The 23,890-nt window shown below is 39.9% G+C and overlaps 1 protein-coding gene across 1 annotated transcript in view; it reads left to right on the forward strand.

Annotated features, from left to right (window-relative positions):
- NOX3 (NADPH oxidase 3) overlaps positions 1-15,432 on the forward strand; it is a 59,754-nt gene extending 44,322 nt beyond the window's left edge. The window contains exons 12-14 of the mRNA XM_017537834.1: positions 2,808-2,932; positions 13,186-13,339; positions 14,732-15,432. Of these exons, the coding sequence (XP_017393323.1) occupies positions 2,808-2,932; positions 13,186-13,312 (252 nt within the window). The 3' untranslated portion in view covers positions 13,313-13,339; positions 14,732-15,432. The remainder of the gene's footprint in view (positions 1-2,807; positions 2,933-13,185; positions 13,340-14,731) is intronic.
- Positions 15,433-23,890: the final 8,458 nt, after the last annotated feature.

Raw genomic sequence — 23,890 nt, forward strand, 5'->3', positions numbered from 1 at the left:
TTCCAAACAAACACTTTCCTTATTCAAGAGGGACTTTTTGAGTGATGAACCGTTTGGTGAAGTGGAGACACAGCTTTTGTCTTCTGCATTCGAGCACTGTGCTTGCTTATCTCCTTCCGAGGTGCACTGATCCCAGTGTACACCTGGGTATTCCCTGCCACCCAGGGGTTATGGGAGGAAGTTCTCATAACCGAGAACTGAAGTTGATTCGGCGACAACACAATCTTACCCCCTCCCATCTCTACTACTTCCAAGAATATGCTATAAAATATACATTTTTTTTCTGAACACAAGTAAATTAAAATAGATGTCTTACATTTTTGCCATCACATGTTGAAAATTATTTCGACTCCTAAATTTCAGGCAGAAAAAAAATCACTAATTTCAACATTTAAAGGAAAACTAATTGGCGCATTCGGTCGGGAAAGAATCAAGAGGCTGTTTTAGAAATAGCCAATTGTTAAACCAAATTCAACAACCTCTAAGTGGCAAAACGACAAGAACAGAAGGGACAGATGGAAGGGGTATTATGAAGGGCAAATCAACAGAGTTTGGAGATTAATTGAACATTGGGCTGAGAAATATGGAACAAATATCATTCCAAATGTTTGAACATCAGTGATTGGCGGTGCCACCAGTGTAAGTAGGAAAGGCCCTTTTTGTGTGTGAAATGGTGCCCAAACTTCTCAGCAAGGACTTGCAGGCCCTTCCCAGCCCGACTCCCACTGGCTAATTGTGTCCCACTCCCATCAGTTTCCTCTGGCACCAGAGCCACCGAATGACGCATGTTCACCCATCACACTGTGCACGGCCACACACCCATGGCTTTGCTTGTTCCCTCCCTCCACCTGACGCAGCCCTTAACACCCTCTGTGACTTTCCCACCTTCTTTTTGCTCAGAGTCCCATACCCCCAACTCTTTGCAGCAGCAGCCCTGCCACCTTGCCTGCTCACAACTTCCTACGACCTGGATTTCTTTTAACTGTTTCTTTATGTGTTTGATTCAGAGGGTGCGTGCGCCCGTTTGTTACATGGGTATTGTGCGTACTGGTGGGGTTTGGGCTTCTAGCATACCCATTACCCAAATATGGACATGGTACCCAGTAGGTTCTTTGTCAACCCTCACTCGCTTCTCACCATTCCCCCTTCTGGAGCCCCCAGTGCCTGTTATTTCCATCTTTATGTCCATGTGTGCCCCTTGTTTAGCTGCTACTTATAAGTGAGAACATACAGTATTTAGGGTTTTGTTTCTGAGTTAGTTCGCTTAGGATAATGGCCCCCAGCTCCATCCATGTTGCTGCAAAGAACATGATTTCATTCTTTTTATGGCTGCATAGTATTCTGTAGTAAATACAAACACATTTTTTTTTTTTTTTGAGACAGAGTCTCGCTTTATTGCCCAGGCTGGAGTGCAGTGGTGTGATAGCTCACTGCCACCTCCACCTCCTGGGTTCAAGCAATTCTCCTGTCTCAGCCTCTCAAGTAGCTGGGACTACAGGCACCTGCCACCACACCCAACTAATTTTTGTATTTTTAGTAGAGACTGGGTTTCACCTTGTTGGTCAGGCTGATCTCAAACTCCTGACCTTAGGTGATCTGCCCGCCTTGGCCCCCCAAAGTGCTGGATTACAGGAACGAGCCACCAGGCCCAACCAACACATTTTCTTTGTCTGGTCAACCGTTGTTGGACACTTAGATTTGTTCCACGATGTTACTATTGTGAATAGCGCTGTGATGAATACATGAGTTCAGGTGTCTTTTTATATAATTGGCCTGGATTTCTGAGATCCAATCTGCCATTGTCTCCTGGCCTATTGGACACTTCCATTATTTTCAGCTAAACCTTCCTAGATTCCACTACTTTTTTAGATGGGAGAGAAGGTCAGCCAGGAAAGTCAGGCTTCCAGTGGGAACCTGGGGTGTGAGTTGCACCCAGCAGGGTTGTTACCCAAACTGGTCAGGGTCAGGATGAGTCAGAGGGGGAGAACAAATTGAGCACCAAAGAGATGTCTAAGGGGTGAGCACTGGGAACACAGATCCCAGGAGGGAAGCAGCAAGGTAGCTACCAGAATGCAGCAGGGGCTAAAACAAATGACAGAAACTTAGAACATGATCACGAGGGATTATACTGCAGGCTCTTATTTATTGACCACTAGCTACAGGATGCCTGGATGGATCGCTTAATTCCAAGGTGGATGGTTAGGCACCGAGCTCCGGCCAAGCCGTCTGCTAGGATCTGGCCACCATGTCCCACCTGCTGGACTCAACATCCTCCCAGCACTTGAAACTGGACAGTATACATCACACTGTTTCATCCCACTAGACAGAGCTGATTGTAAGATGCAGCTTCTTCCCAGACATTTTATAGCACTTTAATCTGGCAATGCCCTTCTCAACTCCCCAGGAGCCAATATTAAGTGAAATGGGATAGCAGGTAGAGATTAATTTTTGAAAAGTTTGGCAGGAAAAGAAGGAAGTCATTTAGTGCTTGCTTTTAACCACATTTACTATAAGGCTTTGATCCTTTTAAAGGAAAATATTATTTCTAGGCTAATGGTGTTGCACACCTACTATGTATAAAGAGTCATTTTGTTCCAATAAGGCCTGATTCAGACGTCAGTGGGATAGGATGCTTGCCCAAAAGTGCAACATCGGTGACACCTGCAAATAGTGATAAGCATTGCCAGCCCCGTACACATTTTTTAAATTAAATCTACAAATGAACACGATTACTTTATTCTTTATTTATAGAAGGCTTATATATATTTTTTTTCTAAATGTCATCTAATGCCACACATTTACTTTAGGCTGTTCACATAGCTTTACATTGGGATGAAAATACTGACGTGATTACAGGCTTAAAGCAGAAGACCTTCTACGGGAGACCCAACTGGAACAACGAGTTCAAGCAGATCGCCTACAATCACCCCAGGTAAGGCAAGCTCTCACTCCTCTGCCTGCTGGGCTCCTCTCTGGAGACGTGCAAGGGCTGCTGGAGTGAAAAATGAATCTGCAATACTGTACATCTCCATTAGAGACAAAACAGCTACCTTAGAAAAGGTGGTCGATGGTGTATTTCAGGGGCCACAGACCTCTGCTGAACTGGCTTACAACCTCTGATGCTTATTGATTACGTTACAAATTTTCACACTTAACTTCAATTTACAGAAGCTATTTTTTCCACGACATATGCTTTTGAGAAATCTGTGGTGGGTACAGTTGATGTCTAATGACCCAACTGGAGAATTCACTCCTGTCCAACTGTACATTATCCAGCTGTCTAGCAACAGCAGAGAGAAAATGTTAGAAGACAAAGGAGGGATTTTGGGTGTGGTTAAGGATCCCGCGTGTGGCTGTAAATCCTGGCTCTGCCTTTGCTACTGGTTGACCTTGGACAGTTATCTCTCCTGGTACTGACTCCGTCTCCTCCTCTGCAAACTGCAGATAAGAATAGTGCTTGCCTCCTCAGAGTCTGCAAGAATAAAATTAATGAATGCATGTAAGAGGCCTAAAACAGCGCTTTGTATGGAGTACATAAGAAGCACTAGCTGCCATCACTGCTGTTATTTTTATTATCATTTTCATTATTATTACTGTTATTATCAATATATAATAAATTTCAATATAGAGAAGCAAGAGTACTTGTTCTGGAGCCACAAGACTGAAGTGAAGCCTGCACTTCCTGGTTCTAGAAGTTACTGGCTGTGTGAACTTGGATGAGCTTCTGCACCCATTATAACATGTGGATGATAATATCCATTCGAAGTGCTCTTTTCGTAATGTAAATAGACTTGTAGTATGGAGCACTAATGCAAACAGTTATCACTGTTAGGACGTCTCCTACGTCAGTTTCTGCTTTGAAGCTTCATTGTCTATGGCTCTTAAAAGTCAGCATGTCTTCATTAGAGAACAATTTCCATATTTGAAGAAAGATCTGAAGGCAGTGAAGGAGTATGCCATGTGGGCAACTGGAGCGTGTGCCAAGACCCTGAGGCAGGAGACATTGTTCCTGGCATGATCCTAGAACAGAGGAGGTGAGAGAGAGAGAGCAGCAGGAGACAGCCTTTTGGAGAGGAAACAAAGACCGTTGAGATTCATAAAACTTTGGATGTTATTCACAGAGGGGGAGGCACTTACAGATTTGAGCAGTAGAATGACGTGGGATCACTCTGACCACTGCGAGAGAATGGAGCGTGAGGGGCCTGGGACAGAGTTGGAAAGGTCAGAGAGGATCAGCAGTGGTGGTGGTTTGGATTAGGGGCAGCGGAGGAAGTGATGAGAAGTGGCTAGATTCTGGAGTTTTTTGCAGGTCTTGCTGACTTGACTATGGATGGGATGTGAGGTGTGACCCAGGCTATTTAATAAAATGGAGTCCCCCCTTACTATATGGCAATGACTTTAAGAAAAGCAGCTGGTTGGCAGACATGGGGTGTCAGGAGTTCAGTTTTTGACCTGTTTGGCATATGATGCCTCTCATGCATCCACGTGGAGTTAGGGAGTGAGCAGATGAATATAAAAAGCAAACGTTCGGGGAAGAAGTTCAGCCAGAGGTGTGAGCACATGGACTGTTTGGATCCATGAAACTGCATGAGATGACCAAACGGGCAGATATAGATGGACAAGATTTCCAAAACTGCACTGTTGGGGGGTAGGGAAATAGACTCTCTATTGACAGGTCACAGAGTTTCATACATGACACTCATATCTGCCTTAATAATCAAGCCCTTTAGGTCTTCTACACCCTGACCTTCTTTCCATCCCTTCTGGGTATTGCACCAGTAAAAGTACATTAAAGCCCACCAGGGTACCTCTGACTACTTCTGCATCCCTGGCAATTTTCTCATTGTCTCACGTCTCTTCGAAGCCTCTGTCCTTGCATTTCTGCCTTGTGGGCTTCCTGCAGAGACAGCATGCTTCATTAAACCCTGTGTACTTCCTTCGCATTTGTGCTGCTTCACAGAGAACTTCCCTGGTGAATCTTACTTATTTTTTGGTCATTTTGGCTGCTCCTTTTTTACATTTTTTTCACACTCTCTCTGTACCAGAAAGATGCTATTTTCTTTCTATCAGCTGTCGTGGAATTCGTGAGATCTCCCTGGACCAGCTATTTGAAGGAGGTTAGATGAGGAGGGGGATGTGGAAGGAGTGATCAGGCAGCCGTCCAAGATTCAAGATCATCCGATTCCAGTCGCTTCCTTCCCTGTGGAGTCACTCAGAACTCAACTGCCCTGTGCTCTGTGAGGCCCCTGCCAGCCCTCTCTGCACTCTGCGCCCAGCAACTGCAGAGAAGCAGGAGTATTTAGACCCAGGAAAGAGGCAGTTTGAAAGCGTGCTTGTAGGGATTACTCCTGACTCACACTCAGCCCAAGAGTAAAGGCTTTCCGGCAAGAGACCCCAAGAAAAGCATCACTTTGAGCACTGGATTGGGAAGCAAGGGTATAGACCAGCTGCACAACCTCGCGGTCCTGCTCTTGCCCCTCGGGGCTCATTCTGATGCCCCATAAGCTGTGGCAATGTCCTTGGAGACTTTTCCAGTGTCACTTCTTGACACCTCCTTGCTGCATTTCACCGGTTGCCCTGACTCCTGCTGACACATGGCCTAGAATACAGTTCTGGCTCTACCTTCTCTCCAAACGCAGTGCTTCCAGCCCTTCCTGGCTTCTGCAGCCACAGAATCGGGTTCCTCTGAGCTCCTGTTCCACACCCAGCCCAGGCTCCCAGGCCCCCAGCACTTCTGAGCCTCAGTCACCACCCTCACCTCACACCCACCCAGAAGAGATCATTTCATCTGCCATTTCCTTAAAAAGATTATAGGTAGAAACTAACAAAATATTACAAACTCATATGAGACAACCTGGGGATTTTTTCTTGCTATTTTCTCCTTTTGGGAAAAAGAACATATATTCATTGACAAATGTTTTACATTCGGTTTTCAGTCATCATGAAATAAATGTTCTCACTTCACATGGACACCTATATTTTGGTTTTTAGTTCTTCTAGATAGTCTGTCTTTATTAGGATTGTCCCTTTTTGACATCTCACATGGTGTTTGTTCTATTTATTTTTTTTAAACACAAAGCTTCAGCCCAGTGGGGAAGTCCTTTAAAACCGAACTATTTAATTATTTCCCTTCCCTCAGAAAGGCATGAGCCAGGAACACGGAGCGTCAAGAGACCAGGGATAAAATTGGGCTTGCACAAGCCCTGCCCAGAAAATTATGTTACTCGGTGCTGAGAAGCGGGCCTGCCCAATTTTCTGCAGGGAGTAAAAAATAATTAGTTTTAAGGTAGAAAAACTATATTACCATGACTTTCCCTGCTACTCGTACCTTTCTAGAAGTCATAATCAAAAGTTAAGTGCAGAAAGGTACTTAATGCTCAATTGTATTTTGCAACCCAATAGCTATGCAAACTCTCTCTCCTTGATGGATGACTTCATCTCTTCCAGAGTAGCTGAGGCCCCCAAAGTTTGGACATCACGGAATCAAACCTCTACAGCATACTTCCTAGTCCCAAATTTTTTGATATCGTATTTGTAATAGCCTTAGACTCTAGAACATGGTAACTTATTATATAGCTTCAAGCTTCAATGTCATGAATATTAGACACATGAAGGCAAAGTCCATCATCTTATCCCTGGAATGCCAAATCCCTGGGAAAAGACAAGCCTTCAGTAAAAAGCTTAGCACCACCCTTTCAAAAGACTTTTAAAATGACCTCCTTAAAATAATTTTGTTTTCTGCTGTGTAAAAGGAGATTTATGCTTAATGAAGCTTTTAATGAAGAAATCTCAGAAAGAGAATGCCAATAAAATCTAATTTTTAAACAAGAAAATCTAATATTGAGAAGTATTTCAATATCCTGGCCTTTGTCCAGATACAAATGAAACACACAATCCAATTACTGTTCTGCACAAAGGACAAAGTCACATTAATTTTCCTCAAGATGGTTATTAAAGAGATAAACAGTATGTTTTTCCCTTATTATGTCAAGGATATGTTTGTTCCCAAGCCTGCTTGGCTACTCTTATAAGACGGTTCTGTCCTGTCGTTAGCTCATATCTTTTGGCAAAGATGGGTCAGAAGAAATTGGTGGATTTGTTAGTAGCCTCAGAAAAGGTTCTTTGTTCTCGAGGGCCTTTGAAGAAGGCTCTCAACCAGTTCTATTCATCAGCGTAAAGCCAAGGATTCTCGGGACTTACTCTTTTAAAAACATTTACCTGTTCACTCAAAGCTGGAGTTTGTTCTTGTTCTAAGAAGGAGTTAAATCAAAAGAATAAAGTGAAGAGGGGCAAATTTTTTTTTTTATAGAACATGAAAAACAGCACCAAAAATAAAGCTTGAAGGGAAGCAGATCAAAGACAGTAGTACAAGCTATAAAGGAACCAGAAAATTGCAAAAATAACAGTAATAGAGAAGCAAATTGATGGGCATCAAAATGAATACAAATAAGGAAGAGAGAAGAAAAATTAAAAATAGATCAAAGACTGACAGTAGAAAATAGAAAAGTATGTTCTATTGTTTTTATTTGTAATTAATTTTGGTAATTATATTAGCTATATTACAAAAACACAAGTATAATTTTAAAAGACAATCAACAAATATTAACTGGATGCATTAGAATCCTTTATTCATATTCACATGCATGTGAAAATTGTATATTATTTCAATTAGACAAAGCACAGAAAAGTACTATAAAACAACAACATTAAAAATTCTCTCCCAATTAAGATACAGTAGGCTAATTAAATACATATGTTGACATCTATGTCTTACTACTCTATAGAAAGGTGTCTTTTACAAAAATGGAAACTGTATTTCACTTTTTATAAACATTGTCAATATGTTCCCAAGCTTTATATAAATGTTCAGAAAATCAGGAAGATATTTCCAAGAAGGTAGACAGAATAAAAATAAAAATATATTTGTCACATCTAGCTGCTTTTTTGATAAACACACATTGTACAGATACTCAGCTTTCTGAATTTGTGGATCAGTTGTTTTTAATTAATTGAATAAAATGATTTTCCATAGGACTTAAATCTTTGATCTTAGACTTCAGATCATATTTATAGTTTTCTGCTTTTGACTTATCTGCTAATAACTTCACCGTGCCTTTTAGGTGTAAATTTGATGTATTTAATTACCATTAAAACTTTAAAGGTTTGGTCATTTCTTTTTTTTGTACCTTCAGTAGAAGTGCTTCTTTTAGCTTTGAAAAAAAAAATAAAAAATAAAACAGTACTACCATTTGTTAGAACAGTTTAACCCAACCTAATGATGAAGAAAGGTGTCAACTTACCATATGATTGGGGGCTTCTAATCCATATTGCATGAATGTATTTTAGACCACCCATTGTTTTCAGAAACGTGAAAATACCTTTATACTAAATTGAGTAAATGTGTCCATCTGGACCCACATTTGCTTGTGTACGCACCCTTCAATTCTCATTTGTACGTACATATGTGCAAAGTGTTTTAAAATGATATTTTTAAGAAATTAACATTCTGATTATAGCATACAGGGCCCTTTATCTAACAGGATATCCTAAGCATTCATTATATGACTAAAATGTTCAGAATACTCAAAGAAATAGACTTAAATGGAAATACAACACATGATAAAGTATAGCTTTATGGGAAAAAGACACCATAAACTTATGATGAGGAAATTGTCAGCATATTCCCATAGTTCCTTCCCACCAGAGGGCATCAATCTCTCTGGTTATACCCTAGTGAAGATTCAATGAAAAAATCACTGAAATTACTCCATTTGTGGTAGAGGGGACTGGAGAGATGGGTGAGTCCAGGGTGGGTTTATCATTATGCTGCAAAGTTTCTTGGATGGTGTTATCTATCTATCAAATTATTAGCTTTGGCAAAATATTTGATTACTTATGCATGAAGGTGTATATATGTTAGTGTTTTATTGGGGAGGGGAAGGATTGGCTAAGATGCCTCTACCATTCCCTGGGATCCAATGCTACAAGTCAGTTGCTTTCATTTTTCTTCCCATTTGACTAACTATAAGCTTCTCAAGGGCTAATAGCTATAAGCAACTTTATCCATGCACCTCAGAGCCTGGCACAATGACCGAACCATGAGACCAATGAGGGAGCTGGGACAAGAGTCCAAACAGCACAGCTCTGGCTGCCAAAGAAAACAGAGCCTGTGAAGCATGGGCAGGAGCAGAATCACAACAGTGAGCCTGGTTAGGGACATCTGCAGCAACTCATGAGCAACTGAGTAATTAGGACACAGAGAAAAGTAATGTCATAGGCTGCTACAAATTAACTGGGAGATAGGTTAAAAAAAAAAAAAAAAGCTGGCTAGCACAATTATCATCTGTGGTTCTGAAAAAAGAAGGTGTTGTACACAGTGTAATTATGTGATGAATCATTTGGAGGCATTTCTAATGAAAAACACTCACTAGAAAGGATTAACCAGAAGTTGTGTCCATTGTGTGATACAGAGTTTGCAGCTCTCATCTTCTTTCTAAGCCTCCATAAATCCACAGGAAGCTTCTGTTTATCGATTTTATTTGCAGAATGCACTCAGGGTATAAAGTAATTTGATTTTTTTTAAATGGGGTTTAGGGTCTGCCCCTACAGGGTTATAACTTACCAAGCATAAAAGCCAACACATAAAAACAAACATACAATTTAAAGAGAGAAGGGCTCACGGCAGCAGAACCTGGGAATTCAGCGAGGTGGTGGGATTACTCCCGGGCGCACCCACATGCCCATATATCTGCTGGGCTGAAATCTCCTGGTGGGTGATATTTTGGATGCCTTTCACACGTGGCACCGCTGAACTGTTTTTGAAAAACGCACCAACCCCACAGAGAAGAGCACAATAGTTATTAAGCAGACAGAGAGAGGGAAAGGAGGATTTTCTTTACTGTTTATCAGAGCTAAAAACAATGCTGTGAATGTTAGCCATCTTTGCAGGTTGTGTAAAATTTGTCCTTTTCTCATCGAAGTCAGCAGCCCAGACGGATCAATGCCGTGAACGTTGTCCCCGATCCAGCTCCCCGTGCGTGTGCAGGCTCTGCGGCTGGCAGGCTGTAAACCGAAGAATAGCACCTTGCGTTTTTATACGTCTTTTGCAGAGACTCTCTTTTTAATTCCAAGTAATTGTGGGTAATTAAATTTTATAGAATTTTTTCTTTACCAACCCCATTACTGTTCTATTGCACTTGTCCGTTGCCTCATAAAAGAAGAAAAAAAAAAGGGAAGCTGCCACATCTGCGCCTTAACCACTTTGTGTGGATTCTCTACCCTGGGATTCACAGTGTGCATTTCTGACAAGAAATTCTCCATACTTGGAGTCCTAAATGCTGAGAAGAGTAAGCCAGGCAAGCAGAAGAATGCTGTATGTGGGGACAGTGGTGCACAGAGAGCCAGTGAAGGGCTGACCTTTCCCCTTCGCAGAAGGTAGATAATAAATGGCCTTTGTGAGACTTTTTGGTGATTGCATAACCATGGCAGCTATGGCCCCTGAGTAAAGTGTGGACTTAGCTGTGCAGTGTGATAGCCACAACTTCAAAAGAGGCAGGGGAGCTGTGAACTGCTGGGGACACCAGTAGAACACCTGGCAGCAGCAATCAGAATCCTTTGAAATGGAGTCTTAAAGGCAGAGCATCAAAAGGCGTCATCAGGTCTGCAAACAGTTACTGTGGCTGCAAATAAAAGGGCAGTCTTCTCCTGTTGGATGGGCCAGTGGGCAATCTCTTTAGTGACATCTACACTAACGGAAAAATATCACCACCCATAACAGCATCTTTGAAAATAGATGCAAGCATACCTCTGGGGATCAGACACAAAGCAAAGCTGTGACTCCTCACTGGGAAGGGTCTCACCTGACCCATCTACCATTCAAAATGTTTCAGTCCAGAGCTCAAAAATCTAGTGCTGACCTCAGTAAGTCTATATAATCACCTCTGGGCTAACACCCTGCACCACATTTTCCGTTCTGTTTCATGAAGCAGGCAGACAGCGATAGCCATCAAGTGGGAAAATAACATTAGGAAGCTCGCGGTTCCTGAGAGCGCACCATGTGCCAAGCATAGTACCAACGGCCAGACCTGCTGTGTCTTGCTTATCCTCACAGAGATCTCAGGAGCTAGATTCTATAGTTCTCCCCATTTTATAGATGAGAAACCGGGGGCTGTGATGAAGCCAAGAGCATTCTTAACCATTGCCTTTTATTTTCATAAACACCTGGAAATTGCTTCATTAAGCAATAAACTCACACTTTTCAGTAGGAAATATTTTCTGAAAAATTACTTTCTCAAATTTAGCCATGGCAATGATTTCTTTGAAAGTTGTACTGCTACATTTTAAACATATTGTCATTTGTAAATGAAGCCATTGGTAAGTTTCTTTGAAGCTGGAGTTTGAAATGTGATGGTGTCCTGGAACACACAATTAAAATGTGGCTAGATACATGGGAGAGAACCATGTTAACATATGAGCTAAGAAGAACTAGGCTACGTAGGCATTTCCCAGCAAGATCCAGGTCTAAAGAAGTGGTATAGTGAGCTGGTCCTGAAGCCCATGGAATTTCTTTCTTTTAATTTTATTTATTTATTACACTTTAAATTCTGGGGTACATGTGCAGAATGTGCAGGTTTGTTACATAGGTATACACGTGCCATGGAGGTTTGCTGTATCCATCACCCCGTCATCTACATTAAGTATTTCTCCTAATGCTATCCCTCCCCAATCTCCCCAGCTCCTGCTATCTCTCCCCTAGCCCCCAACCCCCCAACAGGCCCCAGTATGTGATGTTCCCCTCCCTTTGTCCATGTGTTCTAAGAAAAAAACAACCCCATCAAAAAGTGGGCAAAGGATATGAACAGACATTTTTCAAAAGAAGACATTTATGCAGCCAACAAACATATGAAAAAAAGCTCATCATCACTGGACATTAGAAAAATGATAATCAAAACCACACTGAGATACCATCTCACACCAGTTAGAATGGCGATCATTAAAAAGAATTTCTTGATGACAGCGTTTCTCAAAGTGTGGCTCACAGAACGATCTGCTTCAACATTACCCAGGATCCTTACTAAACATGCGGTCCTTGTATTCCAGCCTAAGAATCTACATTTTAACAATCTGCCTAGATGATTTTATGCACAGTAAAGTTTGAGAACTTTTGATCCACACTGGAGTAACTAATTCAGCTTCTGCTACAAAGAATAGTAACATTCAAGATAAGGGGAAAAAGACACCGTCTCTGCAAATCTCTATGATGGATGCACCCCAACTTCCAGAAACAACTTTGAACCCCTGCACGGATGTGGTGTTTATATGTAAACTAAGTCACAAGGGATTTGAGTAGCTCTGGGATAGTCACTATAAAAGTATCTCTTGACAGTTTTCTGAAATGTCAGCGTTAGAGATGACAACGTTTAGTTGACTATATTTTCAGCCATGTCTTTTTCTTTTTCAGCTCTCCCTTCTGGCCTTCTTCAAAAATTAAAGTAATTCCAACAGGATAAATTAATTAAATTGCTAATACTTTAGCATAAATTTTATTATCTACAAAAAGGCAAGGCTGAACAGGATATTAGTAATAACTAACCTTTTAAAACCCTTTTGATTGTATTATCTTACCTTCCTTTTGATAAAACATACAACTCAGTCCTTATCATCTCTTACACATGCAGAAACTGAGGTCTAGGGACTTGCCCAAGACCATGCAGAGAACACTCGGCACAGCCATTTAGTCATTCATTCAGCAAATGCATGTTGATTGTCCATGGTATGCTGGGCACTGTTCCAGGTGCTGGAATGAAACAGGTCAGGTTTATGTTCTCAGGAAGTTTACATCTGGTCACGTATCCAAGAAGACATGAATTAAGGTCACCTGGCCAAAAATCCAGGTGGCACCACCTCTGTATCAAAACCCCTTAACAGTCTCATGGCTCCTTTTCTGTCTCAGTCTTCTTGGCTCCGCCTCCCTGAGTAATTCTGGGGAGGATGCTAGGAACCTGGGAGAGAGCACGGTGCTGAAAGCATGTCGAAAAAAAGAACCTAAGAAAACAGGACATGGAGGGAGAAAAATAAATAAGTAACCTCACAGCCACAATCATTTCAATAATCATGATTGTCTTGACTTCTGGCTGGCTTTGCCTCCAGGTGACATTTTCTTTCCTTTTCTTACCCCTACTGCAGCAGCAGCATTGGCGTGTTCTTCTGTGGACCTAAAGCTCTCTCAAAGACACTTCAAAGGATGTGCCGCTTCTATTCATCAGCCGACCCCAGGGGTGTTCATTTCTATTACAACAAGGAGAGCTTCTAGACTTCGGAGGTCAAGTCCAGGCATTGTGTAAGTGGCTGCAATCATATAGGTCAGGGGCTGGGAAACACTTCCAATAAGAGACCAATAGTAATCATTTTAGGCTCTGCGAACTGTATGGTCCCACTCTCAACTACTGAACTATGCCATTGTAATGTTCCAACATTGCCATACAACAACATTATTGCCAAACAATAACATCAATCAATGGGCACAGCTGTGTTCCAATAAAATTTTACTAATGGATACTGAAGTCAAATTTCATATAATTTACTTATATCATGAAGTTTTTTTAAATTGTAAAAGTCACTTTTCACACAGGGACCATCCACCATCAGGTGGTGGGCTGGATTTGCCCTGTGGGTTGTGGCTTGCTGACCCCTGGCATAGGCTCTCTTTCCCAAACTTGTTTTCACGCCCAACATCACATCCAACATGGAGACTCATGGTGCTGCTTGGCTTGAAGTCTCCTTTAGAAACCATTTCAAATTTTCATTTCCCTGATGACAGAGACACCTGCCTTATATCCAAACCTGATCTTTTCTGCTTTAAACTTAAGATCCTTTGTGCTTTTGCTCCTCCTCTTTAGGCTGGAGAAATCATCAATGGAGGCTGTCTTTCACAAAAATCCTTTAGAAACTTGAAAATGATAATGAAATCATCCCTTTCCTATCCGTTTTCTGGTCCAAGCAATACTAAATTTTTAACCTTTTGGCCTAGGATATATATTCATCATTCTTTTCATCATCAACGTCATTCTTGTTGCTCTTTTTCAAATCCACTTCCATTTCTTCACATCACTTTAAAATGCATTGAGAAGAATGACTAGTATTGAGTAGAAGAGGGACTTTCTTAGACCTTATATGCCACACACTTACAAATAAATTCTGTCTTCTTTACTTCTTTCTTCTTTCTTTTTATTTTCTTTCTTTCTTTACTGCCTTCCTTCCTTTCCTTCTTCCTTTCATATTTCTTTCTCAATCTCTTTTAACAAATACTTTTTATTCTACCACCTTTTGGTCTGTGTTTATCTAGAAGAATATATGAGAAAGAGAGATGCCAAAAATATGGAAAAGAAGAGGAAAGAAGAAAAAACAAAAAGAACAGAAAGGGAAAGAAAGGAAGCAAGGCAGGTGGGGGCAGTGGGGAAGAGGGAAAATTTCAAATCCAGAAGCATCATTGTGAAATAAAAGACCACAGACCAAATGTATTTGGTCATCTTTCTATACTATGCAACTATGTTACTCCCAATATGTTCACAAAGTATTCCTAATATAATTCTTGCTACTAATATTGATTATTTTTGTAGAATTTTTCGAATATTTCAAGATTGTCTTGAAGTTTAGCCCCAGACACTAACACTGGTATGTAGCTTGTAATATCTACATATTTCATTGATGATATCTCAAATCTTTTGTTTAGGTTTTCAATCAAGTTACTGACTCTAAAGAACTCGCCAAGAATTCCTGTGATGGCCTGTTGATATGAGCTCCCAGTTGGGAACTGGTGAATGACAACTAACCATTGAGAAGAGTAGATCATACCACACTTCCTTAGCTCATAAATAACATGTCATATACAACAGAACAAAAACATTTCCTGAAATTAAAATATATTATGTTTTTCAAATGCTTCTTATCTTTGTGGACTGTCATTCTGCCATAAAAGAGAATTAAATTGATCTGACATGATGTGTTTTGACAAAGGCAGTGTCTTAAGCTCTTCTAAGTATTTCTGAATTATAAGTTGATCACTTCTTTTACTTTATCCTCAGATTTTTATGTTGACTTGATGATTTCTCTGATATTAATATTGATTTTATATTAGGAATTTCTCAATCATGTCTAAAAAAATTATTTCTACTAACTCTGCATTGGAATTTCTCAGTAACTTGAAGTATTCCTTGATACATATAATTCAAACTCTACTAATTTTAATAGAATGAGTCTTTCTGTGTAATTATTTCCCCATTTAAGTTTAATTCAGCCTTTGCAACCAGAAATTTCTATAGTCAAATTTAATCTTTAGCAGGAATATTAAATATGTTAAAAATTTTTCTCTTGGCCATGTTTCATTATTACTTTTCTTTCTCTGTCTACTTGAAAATAAAATGTACTTTTTGGTCATCTAATTCTGTCTAGTAAATTAGAATATACCTGCCCTTAAACACAGATTTTGCCCCTTTTTTTAATCTCTGGGGATGCTGTTTACACCCCCTTTTGTGTTTTGACCTTTATGCTACTTTCCTGTATACTAAATAGAATCAAACCTATCCAGACATTAAAAATACAAAAGTCAATAGATTTCTTTAATGCAGCAATGGTCAAATAGAAAATACAGATTTTAAAAAACGAAATAATCTCTTCAAAACAGAAACAAAAATCTGGCAAACTTCCAAGTTCATTTAACAAGAATTATACAACATGACTTACCAAATGAACATGCAATTTATAGGCAGAAATTTTTAAATGGATAGAAAATAGCACATTTCTAAATAGAAATATTAAACATACTAAAGATAGGAATTTGTTCTAAATTAATTAATGGTCAAGTGAAATTCCAATCAAATTTTAAATTCTCTTTAGATTTTTTGGAAGGGTAAATATCCTAAAGTTTATCTAGAGAAACATATGAGAAAGAAAGATGCCACAACATGTGGAAAAGAAAAAAGAAGAGAAGAGAGGAGAGAAAGAAGAGAAAGCAAAAAGAATAGAAAGGAAGCTGGTGGGGGGAAGAGGAGGAAGATAAATTCCAAATCCAGAAGCATCATTGTGAAATAAAAGGCCTTAAAGCAACCAGAGAGGAAAAGGTAAGCTACCTACAAATAAACAGAAGTATCTCTGGCAGCTGCCTTCTCAAAAGCATCCACAGAAACCAGAGGATAATGAAGTAATGTCTTCAAAGTGCTGAGGGGGCATAACTATCTATTGAGAATTTTGTCCTCAATGAAATTATTATTCAAAGGTGAAGGCAAAATACAGATAACTCCAAACAAAAGAAAGCAGAAATGTAACTACCTCATCAAAATAACTACAAAAGGATATATTTAAAAAAGGAAGAAAGTCAATTAATGGAATGCAATATGCAATGATGAGCAAAGAAATTGAAAAACGTTGTGTCAAAATCTTTAAGCACGGACTGTAAAAGAAAATAAATGAGTATTTCGGAGAATGTTTTTTAAAAAAACAAAACAAAGGATAAGGACGACAACAATACGAAAGATGGGGAGATGACACCGGAATTAAGGCATTCCAAGATCCATGGATTGTTCTTTAAAGCAATTTTGGTTAAATGTAGTCTTTTTAAGCATTTTTTTTTTTTTTTTGAGACGGAGTTTTGCCCAGGCTGGAGTGCAATGGCATGATCTCGGCTCACTGAAACCTCTGCCTCCATGATTCAAGTGCTTCTCCTGCCTCAGCCTCCCGAGTAACTGAGATTACAGGCAGCCACCACCACTCCCAGCTAATTTTGCACTTTTAGTAGAGACAGGGTTTCTCCATATTGGTCAGGCTGGTCTCCAACTCCCGACCTCAGGTGATCTGCCTGCCTTGGCCTCTCAAAGTCATGGGATTACAGGCGTGAGCCACCCCGCCTGGCCCATTAAGCTGTGTAAGTAAAGTAAGAGGGGTAACCTCACATGGATTCAATGCCCACCACTATTCCTTTTAACACAACTTCCCTATTCTTGAGTTTGTACTGAGCCTAAGCTACTAGTTTGTCTGACTGTCAGGCAATATGTTCTAAGAAGGGCTAATGACTGTTCTATTTCCTGATTTAATTCATACTGATATTTGGCTGAATTTAGTGTTCTTTGACCATATTTTCTTCCCTTTAGAAGTCTGAGGATAGGACTCTAGCATTTCTGTCATTGAATATTGCTGTGGTGAAGTAAGAGGCCAACTTCATCCTCTCCCCTTTGCAAGTAAATTACTTTTTTTGCCTGGATGCCTAAATAATTTTATATTTGAGATTTGTAACAATTTGGTATTGAATATTTCACATGAATTTTTCCTGTATTGCAGAGTGTTTTTTGAACACTTTTTTCTTCACTTCAGAAATTTTTTTTTGTATTAGGTCTTTAAATACACTTCTATTCCTTTTGTTTGTCTCATTTCAGAAACATCAATTATCAATTCCAAACACCTTCAAATTATTATAAAAATTCCTTAAAAACATAAACCAATAAAAATTTTAAAATAAAAATTCCTGATTGGTCTTAAAGACGACAGCTCAATCATGATCAAATCTCCATTTAGTGATTCAATTACCTAATCCCCTAAGGAAAGGAACATCACCATCACATATTTATATCATAATCTTGTGCCATACTCTTCAAATCTCCAATCAACTTACCTCAAAAGTCAAATTTACTTTTTTAAAATGTTTGGAAGTGTAAGAACAGCATCAAACAATATAAGGTGTCAATAAATAATTCTAACAAAATTTTTGCAACTTTTACCAAAAAAAAAAAAAGAAAGAAACTCTATTAATCAACCATATCTGCCCTGTGCTAACATGAAATGTGACAAAAGTGCTACTCCTTCACCTTCACCCAAATTCCCACACCCTACCTCCAACCCCTACCTGAGACTGTGAAGGCGAGAGCTGTCAATCATTCCTGCCTTGCACTTAGTAAGTATCTAGCAGAGGCTAGAGAATGTGTGTGTTGGGGATGGGGGGATCAGAGAGAGAAGGGAGCTGAAGGAAAGAATTCTTAAATCTGTGCATGAAATCTTGGATGGTTTCCCAAGAGGGAAACCAACCAGAATCAACACAGCCAATGCGTTGAGAATTGAACCCCAGTGAGGAATACTGCCCAGGTTTTAGATTGGCTCCTGGGTTACACATAAGTGGGGCATACCAAAATAGCATGGCAACATCTTTGAAAACTAAGTTGATATTTGAACCACAAACCACCAAAGTGGGCCAGGATGTGTGTTTCTGAACCCAAACCTGCTAACTGCCAACTAAAATAGAAGATCTAAATAAGAACCAGAGTGTCATAACATTATCCTCAAAATGTACAGGACACAATCCAAAATTTTTGTCATACGAAGAACTAGGAAAACTCAACCCAAATGAAAAAAATCAACAGATGCCAACACCAAGATGACACAAATGCTGGAATTATCTAACAAGAATTTTAAAGCAGCTAACATAAAAACATTCCAACAGGCAATTAAAATCACTCGTGAAACAAATGAAAAAATAGTCTCAGCAAGGAAATAAAAGATATAAAAAGAACGAAGTGCAAGTTTTGGAATTTAAAAATATACTAACTGAAAGAAAAATCTCACTAGATAGGTTTCTGGTAGGTAGACTAATCCCTCCCCTCCAACCAAAATGTCCACATCCTAATCTCTGGAACCTGTGACATGTGAAATTATATGGAAAAGGAGAATTGAGGTTCCAGAAGAAATTATGGTTGCTTTGAGATGGTTGCATTGAAATGGAAAGATTATCCTAGACTATCTACATAAGCTCAATGTTAACACAAGGATATTAAAAAGTGAAAAGGAGAGGTAGAAGAGTCCATCAGAGTCAGAGGAGATGTAATAACAGAAGCAAAGTTTGGAGTGATAGGTTCAATGGCTTTGAAGTTAGATGATGCCATAAACCAAGGAACTTGGGCAGCTCCTAGGAGCTGGAAGGGGCAAGGGAATGCATCCTCCCCTAGAAGCTCCCAAAAGGGCCACGGTCCTGCAAACATTTTTATTTTAGTCCAGTGAGATTCATGTTGGAGTCTGACCGAAAATAAATAGACATAAGATACTAAATTCATATTGTTTCAAGCTGACACATTTTTGGTAATTTGTTATAGCAGCAACAGATAACCAATACAGATCAAAAGATTTAATGCTTTACATACATCAATTCTCTTCAAACTCATATATAAATTCAAAGTAATTTCAATCAAAATCAAGAAGAGGCTTTCCATGAAATTTGATGAGCTAATTTTTTCAATGTCTATATAGAAGAATCAAGAGATAAGAATTACGTAACAGAACTAACAAAAAGGAGCCATTAAATTTTTTCTGTAAAGGGCCAGATCATAAACATTTTAGGTTTTGCTGGCCACATATGGCCTCTGTCATGTCTACTTCTTTGATTTTCTTTATTGTTTAATTCTTTAAAAGCATAAACCGTTCTTAGCTTGAGGGGTGTATAACATCAAACAACCAGCTGGATTTAGCCCACAGGCCAGTTTGCTGATCCCAGAATCAGAACATGGATAAGCTTTACAATCATTTTGAGAAAAAAAAAAAAAAAAAAAAAAAGACTGTAGAAGAATACATATTGAGCAGAACCACTAAATAAGATTGTAAGTCATGCAAAACAGTATCACTTATACACACACATACACACATAACCACATGCATATTATAGGTTTTAATAATTGTACAGAAAATAAATTACAAGCCCCAGATTCTGAACACTGTTTCTGATGAGAGGGAAGAGAGAATAGGAACAGATGGAATAAAAGAGGGCTTCAACAGTCTCAATAATATTTATTTCTCAAATTGGTTTTTTAATTTGTATTACATAAGCTGTAATTTGGTATACACCTGACATACCTCATAATAAGTAAAACATTCTTAGTAGATTTTCACTCTGTTAATCAACGGATGATTCCCCAAATTATTGGGACCTGGGTTTTCTTTAGCAGATGGTGTTCCCCAAGCTCATCCTTGCTGAGGCTCTGTACTCGTTTTACAAACTAAAGGTGAAAGTTTGGACGTTTGGTTTTCTGGAATCAAGGACAGCATGTCCAATTCGTCATTTTAGCTGTGACAAGGAAGCCCTGTTTTTCTCTGAACAACAGATGTCTAGAAACTTCCCATAAACCTGTAGTGAAAGAGACCTGTGCTCTCTTAGCCTCCTCCACAGCATGCACACACATTTGTCTCAATCATTTGAAGATTCTGATTTTTAGGACTTTGCACCAAGATACTCCAATCCACTAAAATGTCCTTTCGAGTGCCAGTTGTGTTTGCTGCAGTTCCACTGTATCGAGTTCCTGGAGCTTCCACTCTACCTCTCCTCATTTATTTCCTTTCAACTTGAGAGTGAAGGTCAGAGGATGATAGAAACACCGTCAGAAAACATGAGAAGCAGTCTACCACAAACCTCCCAAACTACAGCAGAATGGGGCTGGGAGGCAGGCCCAGTCTGGGGTGCAAAAGCAGCTGGACATGCAGAGAGAGTGTGGTGTCAAAGGAAGAGCCATGGGCCAGGCCACAGTGGACACCATGACTTCCTGGAGGAGCTAGGCACTTCCCAGTAAAGGGAAGGGCAGGAGAGTGGATACCCCATGTGGGCAGCATGTTGGACTGAATATGGCTAGTGTCATTATCAAGAAGATAAAATACAGGAGGCAGGGTGCTAGCCACAGGCCTGGGTGTCAGCAGCAGAGGTTACTGAGCTCACAGGAGAACAGCAAGGTAGTCAGAACCAAAGCAGAGCTCAGATCTTAGAAGCAGAGCACTCAGGAGCCCAGGGATATCACAAGAGTCCAGCAATATCACAGGGTCATCAAAGGTGACCCAGGATCTGGGGAAGATCACAGGAGGAGAAAGGAGAAGGCAGCTATGGCCTGTCTTCTGCCTACGCTTGTCTCTTCCCTCCTGCTTGTCCCTCCCATCCCTGACCCGGGCATTAATTATTTGTACCAACATCTGCAGCACATTTTTCAAATTTGCTGCCGGTCCAAAGAAAGAATCACAAAATAAAGTTATGTTATTGTTATTTGTAAAATGGTGCATCTTTGTTTGAAAATTGCTTAAGTTTTTGAAATGTCTACCCATCCAGCATGATTAATACGATACATACAGTGGAGCAGCAGAGTGAGTGGAGAATTAGAGTTGGTGCCAGTTCACCTAGAGGCATTTATCTTTTCTTTTTTCCCTGGTGCCTGCGCTGAGCCTGAGGGTAAGCTGACACTTTTTTTTTTTTTAATAAATTAAGCTTCATTTTCTGTTTTGCGTGTGTGCTAAGAACCTTGAAGGGAATGAGCAATGTCTGCAGCCTCCAACGCCAGCTGCCATGGCAGGAAAGGAAGAGGTGACAATTTCCTGCAGATTCAGAATGATTGTTTTAATGGGGCTGTGGCGCAGGCAATGAGCACAAAGATATTGTGCTGCCAGGAAAAAGCAGGCTCTCTCTTCCCCAGCCTGGCGCTACATGATGTAACATTTAGCTTCTGGGTTAACATTGCATCTCTTCCCTGCATTGATTTATTCCCACTTTTGCAAATCACAGAGGTATGTTACAGGAGATGCATTTAGAGCCGTTGTTATAGTTCATTGAGGAGCAAGGCTGTTATCCCCACCAGAGGACAATCTCATGCGTATCAGGGTAAGTGACCTAGAATAAAAGGAAAGAATTTTTTCGAAAAAGAGAGACAGAGAGAATATAGATATTACACTGGGATGAAATTGTATTTACCTTGATTGAAAACTCTTTTATTATGAACATAATTTAGATCAGAATGGAAAAGAGAACTATTGGGCTCCCTGCCGGCTGCGAGTGTTGCTGAGCACACAGCCGCTACAATAATGTAAGTGCATATGCAATGACTGTGTTATTGTGTTTATATTCGAAAGCATTATGCTCCATCAAAGGAAATGAAAAATATCTTCATGGGTTTGCTCAGTCAGCTTCTTTAGCAGAAAATGCTTGGAGGTGTAGAATAGTAACGGGTGACCAAAATACGGAGTAATAAAAGAACTATGCGGGTTTAATCTTGTGTGGAAGTTGGATACTGTCTAAAACAGTAAAATGCTGACCAGACCCTGGCATCCTTGGAATAGTTCATGTTGGGGCCTTTATTGCGATTCTGGCATAAGTGTTCCTTGAGCACAAATTATGCCCACTGTACTGTGTTGAGTAAAATATGTAAAACAACAGTGTTGTTCTGCAGGGAGCTTACAGTCCAAACTGGATAGACAAAACAAATACACACAGAGAGATCATTAGAAATACAAAGGGGAAATTTCAAATGAGTTGCTGCAATGAATCAAATTCGAATGAGAATATTCTGAAAATTTAGTCACTCTCTAGAATGTGTGTGTCTGTGTGTTTACAGATACATTATATATGTTTTTTCCTTTTTTTATTCTAAGAGACAGGTCTCACTGTCACTCAGGCTGGAGTACAGCAGCACTATCTAGCCCACTGCAGCTTCCAACTCCTGGGCTCAAGCAGTCCTCCTGCCTTCCAAAGCACTAGGATTACAGGAGTGAGCCACAGCACCCAGCCTATACACATACACTTAGATATAAGCATTTTTATTTTTATGCATGTTTTTACATTTCTCTCTAACATGCTTAATTAAGATGTCCCTGTTTCCTTGTTTCTAAGACTTTCTCCATGTCAAAGCTACTCTAAGAACCAAGAACCGAGAGAGCAGAAGTATTTGTTTTGCGTTCCACTCAGAGCCCATGTACATGAGCCTGCAGGCATTTCTGCTGTCAGTTCCAATTGTTGCGGACTTTCCACCACCCATTGCAGACCAGTGCTGAACAGTAACTGACAAGGAAACATAAGCTCAAAGATTGACTCCTTGGCTCATGGTCACATGACAATTATATACAATTTCCCCTAATCAGTCTTGAATAGGGGTAACTGTATATATTTATCTTCCCACATAAACGTTGTTTCTAAAAAGCAAAAACCAAGCCTGCCTTCAAAGGGCTTACAATCATGTAGGGAAATAACACTCAGCATACAAAAAAGAAAAAAGAACGAATGGTCCAAGGCAGTCTAGAGTTAAGAGAAGAAAGAATCTGCACCATGGGTGCTTTGACACATGGTTTTTCTGGCCCACCTTGCACTTCGCAAGTCTTTCACTGGCAGTAGCTACTCAGTCCCACATCTCCCTCACTAGGGGAGCAACACGGCGGCTACTAACCTGCTTGGTTTTGTGTAACCATATTTTTTTGGAGGCTAAAATAGCCTAAAAGTGAAAATGTAATCAGAGAACATTTTTATTTATAATACTTGTTTACAAAAAAAAAAAATCTGACTCTGTTCTCATAAATCACTATTTATAAATAGTGATTCTGAGAATACCCAGAACAGTTCTCTGTCATTCTCCTCTTTTCTTGTGCCAGGTCACTGGGTGAAATGTATCTATCACTCATTAAAGGTCAGCCATGGTTCTGACAAGAGTTTGAGACACTGCTAACAGGGGTCAGGAGAAGGAAGTAGAGGTGCTTAAGAATCTGGGGTCAGATGCTACAGTTCTAATCCTAGTCAAATGTGCATGATAGCCACAGTCCTGAGGCTTGGATAATCTAATGCCACAACAGGAGGTCAGGCTGTCACCACCTTAAGATCATGATCAGTTTTAGTGTCATTAATGGTGAGACAACCAGAAAATAGATACTTCTCCCACTGTGATGCCACTTAACACATACAGCAACACCTATGAAGGATGCTTGCTAAAATGTTTTATTCTAACCTAATTGAGCCTTTAAATACAAGAGATAGAGGAAGGGGCTAAATGACACCACAAGGAAACAATGAGATAAATACAGAAAGAGGAACATTACAAAGGACAACAGTTCTGGTCTCTTTAAA

The sequence above is a fragment of the Cebus imitator genome, unplaced genomic scaffold (assembly GCF_001604975.1).
Source record: "Cebus imitator isolate Cc_AM_T3 unplaced genomic scaffold, Cebus_imitator-1.0 Scaffold6, whole genome shotgun sequence".
Lineage (NCBI taxonomy): Eukaryota > Metazoa > Chordata > Mammalia > Primates > Cebidae > Cebus > Cebus imitator.